The following is a 13,205-nucleotide window of genomic DNA, read 5'->3' on the forward strand; positions in this document are numbered from 1 at the left end:
ACATGCCTCCAAACACTTTCCAAATGGTTTGAGTTTCAACTTAACCTCAGCCTTCACCTCCACTGATACGTTCACAGTGTGTTCACTTTGTAACAGCTGCATATCAGCGCAAGCCATGCCGTCTCAACCCTGACGCTTTTTAAAAGATGAACTATTGGACAACTCTCCGATACACGTGTTTTTGGTCTTTCTACACCCTGTTGTCTCCGTGACCCCTTCCTTTCCTATTCATCAATACTTTACCATCCACGCAAGGGAGTGGACGTAAAACTGGTTCCATTGGAAGAAGTAGACGAAGAATGTTTTTTTGGCCTGAGATGATAAGCAGGATTATAAGCCCACGTTGAGTGCTCGTGTCCCGGGTCTGCTTCGGAGAGATCCAGACTGGGGCCTTTGGCACCAGAGCCGCCTCATCAAACACTCCTGGGACACAGCCTTGAGGCCGGAGCGAGGAGACCAGGATGTCCAGCAGACTTTACTAGAATCATCTTCTCCACAGGGATCACCATCACAAGCCCCAGATGCTTCTGAATATCGGAAGCGAGGAAACAATATGCTTCGGTTCTCAGGCATGATCTGCGAAATCGAAGGTTTTCGTTCCCACGAGGTTAGTAGAGACAAAAACCTTTCATTTCTATGCAAAATGACACTGAACAAAAACGGTGTATGACTAATTTTCACTCAGAAATTGCCAGTTAATTTCTAAGAAATGTGACTGTTTTTAGTTTTTTCTCGTAATAATCTTTATTTACCTTAATATATTTTACAGTATACTGGGATGTTACCTGAATGAATGCTAATGGTATTTATAAAAAATAATTGTAAAAATGATCAATATTTACATACAATATAAGGAGTACAAACTGTCTAAAATATGACAATATGCTATCGTTATTTTTAAACCTCGCTTTTAAAGCTAGGTTAAATAGTAGTAGAAAGTAGGTCCGGTTGACTTGGACCATTAGGCCACAGAATAGCAACCGATCACAAGATCTAACAAGCAACAGTCTAGCATCCAGTCAGAACCAGCAGGATTTTAGTTGTGATATTTGCATAGGCATGAACCATTTTGTGCAATTAATTTACAAAATAAAACCAAATTTATTGTCAATAATTTTTTTAGGTTTTGGGTCCTTTTGGGTTATTTTAAGCAATAACAAGATCATTTTAATGTGGAAAAACGGCATGCTCTTGAAAATGCTTTAGTCTTTTTTGGAATATATTTTTTCTCCCTTTGATGATAGTGATTAGCGTGATCAGCGGGCCGATCATGAGGAGCAGATGGGTAATAGTTTGACGGTCACGCCTGAGTATGTCAGCTCTGTTGTGGTTAGGATGGTCAGCTTCACCAGCCCTAATCACAAACGCTCGTTTATTGGTGATTTAAGGAAAGGGAGGAACCTCAGACCAGAAGCCTGAGGATGGGGAGATTACAACAGATGGCTTCCCCAGGATTCTGTCCTCAGTGGAAACTGATATACAGGTGCCAAGAATCATGCACTCAGCAGGATGAAAGATGGTTTTCATTCCTTTTCCCTTTTATCCGGCTGTGAAATGATAGACCGTTTTAAAGAAAAACGGTAACGCAACATTAGTTAACGTGAACTAAGAATACAATACTTCTACAGCATTTATTAATCTTAGTCAATGTTAATTTCAGCATTTACTAATGCATTATTATAATCGGATGTTGTGTTTGTTAATATTAGTTAATGTACTCTGAGCTAACATGAATAAACAATGAAGAACTGTATTTTCAATCATTAAAATTAACGTTGTTCATTGTTTATGTTAGTTAATACATTAACTAATATTAGGAAATGACACCTTATTGTAAAGCGTACCAGAAAAACTAAGCATATTTGCCAATACATAAGAGGTAACAGAAATAATTGACAGAAATTAAACAAATGTATTGTTTAATACACAGATTTTAAAAATGTGAGTAAATTATTTTAGCATTTGTATCGTATTAAAACACCAACACTGGCTGATTTTCAACTGATTTTATTTCATTGTGAGGTTAGTGTGTAATCTGATATTGTGGATTCAGGCCTAAAAAATCTTCACTGAATGTTGACCTTTACATAATGTCAAGTTCTTTTCGAGTTTTTACACATTTGCAGAAAGAGACTTTTATTTATATAAAGGTATATGCATGTTCAGCTCAATATTTCACAGATTATACAGGAGACACCAGGATTTTCAAATGCAATATATAATATTGCACTTAGCAGACCTACCACAGTTTTCCACCGACCACTGCTTTCCACTCCAAGCTCCATAACACTAAATCAACTTCTATGCACCTTGGGTGTGTTTTACACTGTTTTACTTATGAAAGCATTTGTAAGAGCAACGCCTTTCGTCGGAATTCAGAGAAACATCTGCTGCTGATGCACTGAAGATCGATTTTGACAATTAGACAAGCGAGGTGTCTTTTGCAGCAAGAGCTTACAGCATATGTCTGTGTTACAAATTAGTTTATTCAAAGGGAGAAGGCTGTTAGATTGCGCCGTCTTAAAAGTTTAGAAAGTGTTATAAAATGTTTAGAATTAACCACAGAGTTTCACTGAAGGATAATCTATTTGCAAAGGTGTGGATCTTTGACAACCGACTAGTCTTAATAGCGCCAAGCTGAGTTGAATAATGGAGTCTCAATTATTGTTATTTAGCGCCATCTTGTGGTAAATCACTGGTGAGAATAAATTAATTTTGTTGGTGTGCCATTTCATTTTGTATGATAGGCACTCTTTTTATGACTCTTTGGTCACTTCACCTCAACGCGGTCAATCAACAGAAGTTATTTCATTCATACGGGCTCGTTATCTGGGTTTTAGAGCCTCTGAGGACCCTTTTAACAGATAATACTTCAGCATGTGTCCATCAACGATCTCCTCAGAGTTGTTAACGGATTTATTGTCCATAAACTGTGCGTTCCTTTTAACTTGTCTAATAAAAAAAACTGCAATGAACCCATTAGATTTGTTGCGTGAATTTAAAAACCTGATTTATTATCGCCGTTATGAAACAGAAGAGTGTTGGGAGTCAAATGAATCGAACAATGCTCATTTGTTCCGGGTTTATTACGAACAGGCGTCCAAACGAACCGATTCACAATTGATTTGAACTACTATCGCCACAGGTTAAAAAAAAGAAAGAAAAAATCCTCCTGATTTAAAGACGAACTGGCATCGTTGATTGTGATGTTTATTTATATTAAAAAAAGTTGAGATGATGGGTCACAGATACTATTTACAATGAAAGCAAGCAGTGATGAAAATAACAACTGAAGTAAATCAACATTATGTTGACAGATGATTCATATAGGTCTAGATGAAAATGGATAGATAGGGCCTATGCAGTATTTGCACAGTGCCTTATATTAAAAGTTAAATTAAACAGGTAGCTGCCAATTCAGTTCGTACCTCTGGATGTTACATAAGTGTCACAGAATTAAGGGCCTTTATTTAAAATTGAAGTCCCCATCACAGACTACAATGCCACCCCTGCTATAATGTGTGTATCATCTTTGTTAGGCTCTGTTTTGGTGTCCAAGGAATCTAAACTGGACGGCGTGTCATCCTGTCTGCTGACTTTGTGTGTAGGGCAGAAGGGCACATATTTGGTCCATGCGAAGGACGAGAGGCAGCTATTTATTCCAAAGGGCAGCCCGTACACGTCATCACTTTCTAAAGTGTTGTCTGACTCATTCTGGTGGGCCTTGTTCCATGCAATAATACCTCGTTCGCGTTTTGTTCCTGCCAGAATAATAAACACACTGTTATTGCACAGTCTCAAAAGTTACTTGATGAGTCAGATTTTATTCATTTACAAGGTTATAAATGTTACATTTGCACACATAAAGCAAAGCGGAGAAGAAACCTTATTTTTCAATGTAAAAGTACACTGTTTTCTGTTAATGTGTTAAACTTCCAGCTCATAAGCAGCCAAACGGATGTAATGAGAAGAATAACGAAGTGCAGTAAACGGCCAGACACACTTTATATTAGGTGGCCTTAACTAATATGTATTTACATCAAAAAATAATGTTCATATTGTTTTGTAAAACACTTTTGCTGCTATTCAGGTGGGACACGGATGAGGTTAGGGGCAGGTTTGGTGGTATGGGTAGGTTTACGGGTGGGTAAGGGATGGATCAACATCCTAAATGTAATTACAAAAATGAATTACATATGTAACTATATATATGTATTTGAGTTGGTTTTTACAATGAAGGTGGAAAGTGAAGCCATATTGAAATGCTACCTTTGTGTAGAAAATTAAACATTTTCGATTTGAATATCAGTAAATGTCTTCATCTGTGTGTATTAGGTATAGGCATAGTCACTGAAGCAGATTATTAGCAGAACTCACCAGGTATTGTATTATCAAGGAGGAATCCAAAGAATCCTCCAACAAACATGCTGGTTGTCAGTAGCACTTGAAGTACATGGTCCAGTTCAACAACTCCTAATACAAGACGTAAGAAAGCACAAAAAATCATACTTGGAATATGTTGAAAGCATATCTATAGAGTCTGCAGCATGTGCATTTTTCGATACATATTATAGTTTTACATACCTGTTGCTATGGATGTGGGGTTTTTCATTATCCAGTTGGGAATAGCAAGCCCAGTGAACATGGAGAATCCAAAGATGAAGATGTTGCGCGAAGAGTTCATGTCTGTATACTATTCATAATGAAAATCAGTCATGTTAATAATATTTTATTTCAAGGATAGTAGTGATTCAACCATTTGGTGCCAGTAAGATTTCATTTTCTAAAGAATGTTAATGATATAACATAAATTATTTTCTTTTCAACTTTCTATTAATCAAAGAATCCTGATGAAAAATAAATGTAATAAATATTTTCGCTAAAATATTAAAAAGCACACCTGCTTTAAACGCTGATTACAGCATATGACACTGAAAACTGGAGTATGAAGTGATGAAATCCAGGTTACCATCATGAATGCTATTTTAAATATTATGGAAAAACTTTAGTAGTAGTATTACAAAATATTACAGATTTTGATATAGTTTTAATTAAATAAATGCAGCTTTAGTGAGTTTAAGTACATAAAAAATTTGCACTGACCCTAAACTTTTGAACAGTGCTGTAGGTGCACTATGCGAGCACTTCATATTACCCAATGTATTGCTTTTTTTGTATTAACCATGCTATTATTACCTGTAGACTTGAAACACCAGCAGCCATAATGACCCCGAACATGACCAGAAACATTCCTCCAATAACAGGTGTTGGTATTGTAGTAAAAATGGCTCCAATTTTCCCAAACATTCCCATTATAATCATCACAAAGCCACTGCATACAATCACCATGCGACTGCCAACCTGCAAAAGATGAAATCTTTCCCTTGATTAGTGTCATAGTTTCACAGAAAACGTGTCAAAAAAATCTCTCTGTCACAAAAAAATCACACATGCAATCTTTGTGAAGTCAAATCCAATTACATTTTGGCTAGTAAAAATTATACTTCGTACCTTGGTGATACCCAAGGCTCCTACGTTCTCACTGTAGGAGGTGGTTCCATTGCCTGTTCCCCAGGCACCTGCCAGCAGACACCCGATGCCTTCAATGCCAATACCTCTGTTGATGGCATGTCTCGGAGGTGGTGGGGCGCCAGATAACCTGGCACAAGCATGATAATCCCCCACTGACTCAATCATAGAGGATATGACCCCTGCCAGGATTCCAAAAACTCCTGCCAGACTAACAGTTGGCACTCCCCATTGACCTGGGAATACAGTTATATAGCCATAAACAAACCATAATACAAATTATGATTTCATATTTGATTATGGTTACTGCAATGACCATATAAAATACTTTGTTGGTCTGGTAAACATACCCGGATAAGGAAATCTGAACCAAGGCGCCCTGCCCATAACATCTCCTTTAATATCAGTCCGAGCTAGATAGCCATATTTATCAGGGTCTGAGGGCAGGACATTGTAGACCGTCAGCAGGTAGCAAATCAGCCAAGACAGAGTGATCCCTAGCAGGACCTGAGGAAACACACCTTGCTAATAAAAGTACTTTAATGGAGCAATGATGTTTAGAAAGCAGATTAACAAGACTCACAGGCAAAATCTGAAATATGTAAATCCTGCTGGTGTGAAATTTCTTGGCTTTGCTGTATTTGGGGAAGGGGATGGAAATATGGCGAAGATATTGTGAGAAAATCACAATCAAAAATGTTGTCCTGTGGAGGAAAATGAGACGACATTGATTTGCCATAATTTTGATTGCATGTCCAGAGTTCATTTTCTGCACAATATTAGCTTTAACAAAAAAAAAATTATATTGGTAGAAGACTACAAACTTGGAAAATCATGTATAGTGACTGGGTGGAATAAACAGTCCTTGCAGGACATTGGGATTCTTTCTAGTGAATCAGTTCTCTGGATGATTCATATATGCACCAAAATAACAATTTAAAGTTTTTACTGAGTTTATATACTGCGTATTTTATACTATGTTTATGATTACCTTAAATGTGGTTTCTTGTTTGTTAAAAATGAGCTCAATGTAGTATGTAATACAAAACATGTAAATGCCAAACTATGCCATTTTTTGTAATTTGGTGTAGATATCTACCCCACATGCTTAAAAATAAAGCTGCTTCATGATAGCATTAACTAAATGCTTAAATAAAGCTGCTTTAATATCTAAAGAACCTTTCTATTTAACAAAAGGTTCTTTGTGGCAACAAACGGTTCTTCGGATTATAAAAACATAAAAAAGAAATGGTTCTTTAAAGAAGCTTTGGCTGAATTTTGTGGAACTAAAATTATTCTTTTATGGTATCACTGTGAAGAACCTTTTAAACGCCTTTATATTTAAGACTGTAAAAGCTAAATATACAAGCTTTTTAAACAATATTCGTTACTGTAGTCTAAATGCCTACTTCAAATGATCATAAATTATTATTCATTTTAAGAAGTACTTACATGGAAGAGATGCCCCAGTGGTGACCCGCATTCATGCCTGCTGAGTCAAACAGTGATAGGCCAATTAGTGAAATAGTTGGTGCGATGGTCAAAGGGCCAATAAAACGCATGAAGAGGCCAATTAGACCCGAGAATCCCACTAGCACTTGGAATAGGGAGCCCACCATGATGGAGCCTTGGAGCTAGGCAGAGATGACAACAGAAATTGCATTTTAGCGTTATACAATAATGTTGCGCTGATCTAAAAAGATAATATTGGGAATCTATGGATAAACAAGTTTCCATCCATCCAAATATGCAGTGCCCAAAAAATTATACATTTTGCTAGGTTAGAATATATAATATTAAACCATGTTAGCACACAATTTGTGAGACTATTCTTGCTATTCACTATTTTTGCAATTACCAGCTGTTTCCAAGGTAATTGTTAATGGCTATATGCAGGCAGTTTCCTTCAAGTTCACACTGGTGACCTTCAAGTGTCTAATTTAGTCAATTTAGTGTCCCATTTAGTGTATCTTTTTGGTTGAGTGTTATCTATTGCAGTGACTGCCAAATTTTAAAGTGTGGTATAAATATCATAAACATTTAGAACCACTCTTCATATATGTTCATGACTCCTTACATTGTCTGTTAGTTGCTGGGATACTCACCGCTTGCATTCGACTTTGCCAAACATGAATAAACTCAGGTGAGGAGGTGTTGACCAGGCTGGCGTTCTGTGTCCAAGCAGGACAGGCCCATTCAGGCATTGATAGCAAAGCCATTGTGGGCGACAGAAGTGTAAAAGTTCCACCCTGGAGAATGGGTAACCTTGAACCAAATGAATAACGCTTGTTGTTATTTTTGTTCAATAAGTCCATAGTGTCTTTAGTGTCCCTTTATCGACTTGTCAAATGTTTAGTATTGAAAAACATCTCATTGAACCTTTAGTTGATTCCTCACTAAAAAAGGAGTGTTAAACCTTCAAGTCAGGCCAAATAAAAGACCCTAGTAAAGCTGGGGGAGTAAATAATGATAGCAAGTAATGATTTTATTGTAGCTACAGGTTACGCTCTGAGGTCATTTAGATGTTTACAGTGCAATCTCGCACTGCGGTTACACCTACAAAAAGTCATTTAGATGGTTTGGGGAGTGTTAAAACACATTTTCTTGAACTAATACAACCGTTTCACTGTTTTACACAAAAGGGAGCTCCACAGCTGAAAGGCCTGAGGAATGTGGATTTAAAATGTGCTGAACTTCATGTTCATAAGATGGAAAATTCCTAATCCTATTATGGTTTTTAGCTTCTGCAGGAATCACTGTGACCAAAGTCCTACATTTTTCTGCTGTACATCAGTAACAGACTGATTAAGATTCATGAGGTTTGATAAGTGTAGAGCCTAATGCTCTTGAAGATCTGAACAAGTAACAGTTAGGATTTCTTTGGAGCTCAATGGGTCTTCGGTCTTAAACAAGCACAGGCTTATCAGACAGTGAAAACATTGCCAAGCCTACGCTATACACACTTTCCTAGGTCAATGAACCTACGGATTGAATGTTTGGGCTGTTGTCCTGAGAGACGGTTAAAAGGACCAAACATGCAAAGACACACAAAATAATCTAAATATGTATGTAATTTTTTAGTGTAATATTTTAAAGCAATATAATAAAAATGTTAATAATATAAAATTAATCTGGATGAATTCAAAGCCAAACCTGCATCAGAAAATCAAGGCAAACGTATAATCAAACTAGCTTTTTTATAATGAAACAATCATGGTTAAAAAATTTACAAAGAAAGTCCCATGAGTCTTAGTGAACACACCACAACCCTGATTCCTGAAGATGATCAAAACACAATGTTTCATTGTTTAACTTATACCTCATCCTTAAAATATTCTTTACACGTCATGACATATCTTCTCACTCGGTGAGCTGACCTTAGGCCTGGTTCTGCCACTATTTTTGAATTCTGTTGTTTCCCCGTGAAACCTGAAATTGTGCCACGAGAGATAAAAGCAACCGTACCTCACTCCAAAAGTGACCTGCAGCAAGGTGCACACCCCAGACACAAAGAAAATAGTGCTGATTAGGTGACTTTGTGTGAGGCTGTCGTGTTGTAGACAAAGACCCTGAGACAGTATCAGAGGAATGGCTATGATGCCCCCAAAAGCTGTAAGATAGTGCTGTCAGGGAGATGGAAAGAAATTGTTATGCAAGTAACAAAACACATACACTTTTATTCCCCTTTTGCTTTAATTTCAGTAGCGACTCTACAAGTTGAACATATGAAAGAACAATCATCAGCTGTACACATGATCGATTTTTGCTCGTTATATTAAACAAAGTATTAACCCTACACAGCCTAGGCCTGTCTTATATCACATCTGATGCATTCATCTTCTAATTTGGAATATCAAAATAATAAAAACATAAAATACTTAAATATCATCTCCTAAATCAATTAATTTGGAAAGTTACATTTGCACTGGACATGCATTTTATGCAAGCAGTCTAAAAATCTCTTTGATTTGTGTCACAATTAAGGTATCAGCTAATTTATGCTTATGCCACGTAAATGATAACACCTGCACTAAATTGCATATTTTGCTCAGTTTGGGCTTATGAATTAAAACTGAGGTGTTTTCTCTCCACGAGTGCAAGCTTCATATTGCATGGGCCATAATATAATATTTAGTGAGAAAGTGGTTTTAGATAGTGTACAGTGAATTCTTTATTGGTCCTGACTAATCACTGATCTGACTAAAGACTGATTTCAATTTATTTATAGAAGTTATGATAAATTGTATCATACAAATCCAACATGTTCAACATCTTTTCACGGGCAGATGTGAGTGCGTGCCATTTACCTGAATCCCTAAAAAGATGCAAAGGTACCATGGTGGAATATCAGTGACACAATATGCCAGCTTGTTACTGTCTCCCTCCTCTGAGAAACGATCACTTTCATTTGTATTCTCCGGTAACTCACAGAAATGGTGTACACCGTCAACCTAAAGTCAAAAAAATAAAATAAAAAAATAACCTAGTCGTTTTCAATCAACAACCTTTCCTAAATTCATCAATTCAGTGTTAATATATAAACATGATTTCACATGTAAATATAATTTATATGTGATTCTCATGTGATTTATATGTGTTGTTTTTTAAGATAAAGGTTTAAACGTGTTTTTTGATCGATCGATATGCTAAAATAGCTATTTCTTTCATACTTTTGTCAATTAAATATTACATAAGCATGAACTGTAATCACACACACACACACACACACACACACACACACACACACACACACACACACACACACACACACACATAAACACTGCTGCAGTCCACATTCCAGTTACTAAAACATTGAGCATGACCACAATAACAAACACATGAGTAATGCATGCATTATCAAAAGTGATAAGAATCTTTGGTTACAACACCGATCATAGAAATTATCACATGCCATATAAAGATCTTGACTGCCTTCTGATGTAACTTTTTCCTGTAAGATTTACACAGTGAAAACAAGACCCGTTACGCACCCGTGATCACAGTACGTTCCAATTTAATGTTTCTACATTCAATCTGTCTACTTTCAGAATCTCTAAGACTAATTTTTAAAAATTAAATTAGTAATTTAACTATCTAAAACTATCTAAAATTTATTTCTGTTGATTGAAGTTACTTACAGTAAATGCGTAGTTTTCCAACCCGTCACCGGTTTTCTCTGGAGCCATGAGTGTGGAGGCAGAATTGTCAATGGGATCTCTAATAAGAGAAAGGGCAAGAGCTAGTTAAGAACAGCATAAAAAGATGAGAGAAGAGAAAGGAGGGACAAAAACAGAGACACGGGACAGGGTTTGGGGATGCTGCCCCTGATTGTAAATGCTATGGGACCCATCAGCTGCTCATGTGAACTCAATTACACCACAACTAGCAGGCAGCTGACCAAAGCCACGTGCTGCTCTGGATTCTGGCTTAGGAAAACACTAATACACACACACACACACACACACACACACAGATGTGTGCATGTGCACTAGTGCATTTGCACGCATGTTAATCACCCTCCAATGCATCTTTAAAGTTAGCCTTTCTTTCTTTCTTTCTTTCTTTCTTTCTTTCTCATGTTCCTCATTCAAATAAGCATCTTAGGTCAAGGGTCCTTTTATATGTAGATCACCAGGTTTACATAGTAACTTTGCTGAAGTTTTAATATAGTTAACTAAAACTAAAACTTAAAGTAACTTAAACTTAAAAAGTTAAAGTATATATATATATATATATATATATATATATATATATATATATATATATATATATATATATATATATATATATATATGTAACATTTAAATTACACTTCTTGCAGCTTATTTATATTTACCATTTTTTCTAATCTAAAAGTAAATTGCAGGGCATTTAAGGTATGCATGTGATATTGATATTTTAACTGCTGAACTATATTTAGCCTGCAGTGTGCATTCTCTATGATGTGACAATTTCATTGTTTTTATTGAATATAGAATGTTTTAATCTGTAATACGTACAGAAGTATATATATAATATTGATAGTGAAAATAGTAATAGTGAATATAATATTTGTTTTATTATTTTATTTATTAATTTTATTAATTAATAAATTTATTGTAGTCATGTATTTAAGTTATATACCTTATTATAAAGATAATTCCAGTATGACATACACTAACTATAAAACATGTGACATTTTCCTTCTTGTAGAAATGATTCACTATGCATACTGAATGCACTGCAGAGAATATTGAACATGAGCTTGGTTTTACATTCTGGTAAAGCTTCTTAAACCAGGACTTCCCCAGTCCTATCACATGTCTCTCATTTTGTATCTTTAAGATAGTGACAACACAAACCTAATCATCCAATCATTCTTTCATCAAATCCACCCGTTGTATGTCCATTTGGGCAACTACTTTTAGAGATCAAATCACCCTGTAAACATTTCTTTCATTAGACCGTTAAAAAAAGTAAGACAAGCCATGCACTTACCTTAATGGACATTCCTCCTACGAAATGAATCTCACTGTTTTAGAAGTCCCATCCTGTGGTTAATGATTGTGAAAGGAAGTTTTCCAGATAATGCACATGTGATCTTTGACTTCTGCACACACATAATGATGTGCCTGATTTCCAGACCAATCAAATTATTGTGTTTGAAATGTGCCACACAGTCTGAGAAAACAAAATCACATGCAGGCCGGTGAAATCTGACATTCAGAAGTACAGTGTCATGGGGTCTTTTTCTCAGCCTGTTCGCTTCTTCATCCTTATAATGTACTTAAACATGCTTCATTCAAGTGCGTTCTGGATCAGGAATGTGTGGTCTAAAGAACAAACAAATAACTATAACTATTAATAGCTATGCAATTGTAATTCACCGTGTTTCCGCTGAGACTGAGATGATCACTGATGACTGAAATATTTGCTAATAATTGTTGCAGTATTCCTTTAGTGTCCGCTGCACTTCAGCTGAAGGCAACATTAAATGCTTCAATTATAGAAATTTGTATAAATTATAGTACTTTTATAGAACTGTGACCTGTGGTGTCTGTAGCCTCCAAGTTGTTGGTAGCTTCATAGCTTTCAGATTCTTCAGGATTATAGCTCAGGTTTCAATGGTTAAGATTATAACATCACACACCTTCAATCAATTAATATGCATGGAGCCTAGTGTGAAACCATTCTTGATTTTTTAAAAACAACATACTTTCGAATAACACCTAGCTAACCACATATTTAAACGATGCATAATTAAACAGTGAAATAGCCTCTCCAACTCTCCAACTATATATATATATATATATATATATATATATATATATATATTATTTATTAATACGTTTTTGCTCTTCTGTTTAAGTATGCAATTTTTTTACTTGTCCAGCAGGGGGCGAAGAAGTATTTAAGCAATGCACGTTTTCATCCACGACAACGTTCAGGTTATCCCTGATAATAATATACCATAATAGTAATGTTATCCTAATGCACTAATAAAAATAATAATAACGTGTTGCAGATTTATTTCTGAAAATGACCGCACGTGTAATGTTTTGTGTGTATGCGTGCCTTTAATAATAGCAACAATAATATTAAATTGTAATTAGCATTATACTATTGAACGTCCAATAGGTATATTAATAATAATGTGGCTACATTAATAAGACGCTGTGAACGATGAGGGGTGGGGG

General features: G+C 35.8%; 1 protein-coding gene across 1 annotated transcript; it reads right to left on the reverse strand.

Moving 5' to 3' along the window:
* Positions 1-2,046: 2,046 nt before the first annotated feature.
* Positions 2,047-12,080, reverse strand: slc23a4 (solute carrier family 23 member 4). The gene is made up of 13 exons (XM_043264077.1): positions 12,007-12,080; positions 10,668-10,746; positions 9,837-9,980; positions 8,995-9,152; positions 7,635-7,794; positions 6,982-7,163; positions 6,113-6,233; positions 5,880-6,036; positions 5,512-5,765; positions 5,197-5,361; positions 4,585-4,693; positions 4,378-4,473; positions 2,047-3,761 (listed from the first exon to the last, which is right to left on the reverse strand). Exons 2-13 carry the CDS (start codon positions 10,713-10,715, stop codon positions 3,496-3,498), a joined length of 1,860 nt encoding a protein of 619 aa, XP_043120012.1. The 5' UTR covers positions 10,716-10,746; positions 12,007-12,080; the 3' UTR covers positions 2,047-3,495.
* Positions 12,081-13,205: the final 1,125 nt, after the last annotated feature.

This window comes from Puntigrus tetrazona, chromosome 18 (assembly GCF_018831695.1).
Source record: "Puntigrus tetrazona isolate hp1 chromosome 18, ASM1883169v1, whole genome shotgun sequence".
Classification (NCBI taxonomy): domain Eukaryota; kingdom Metazoa; phylum Chordata; class Actinopteri; order Cypriniformes; family Cyprinidae; genus Puntigrus; species Puntigrus tetrazona.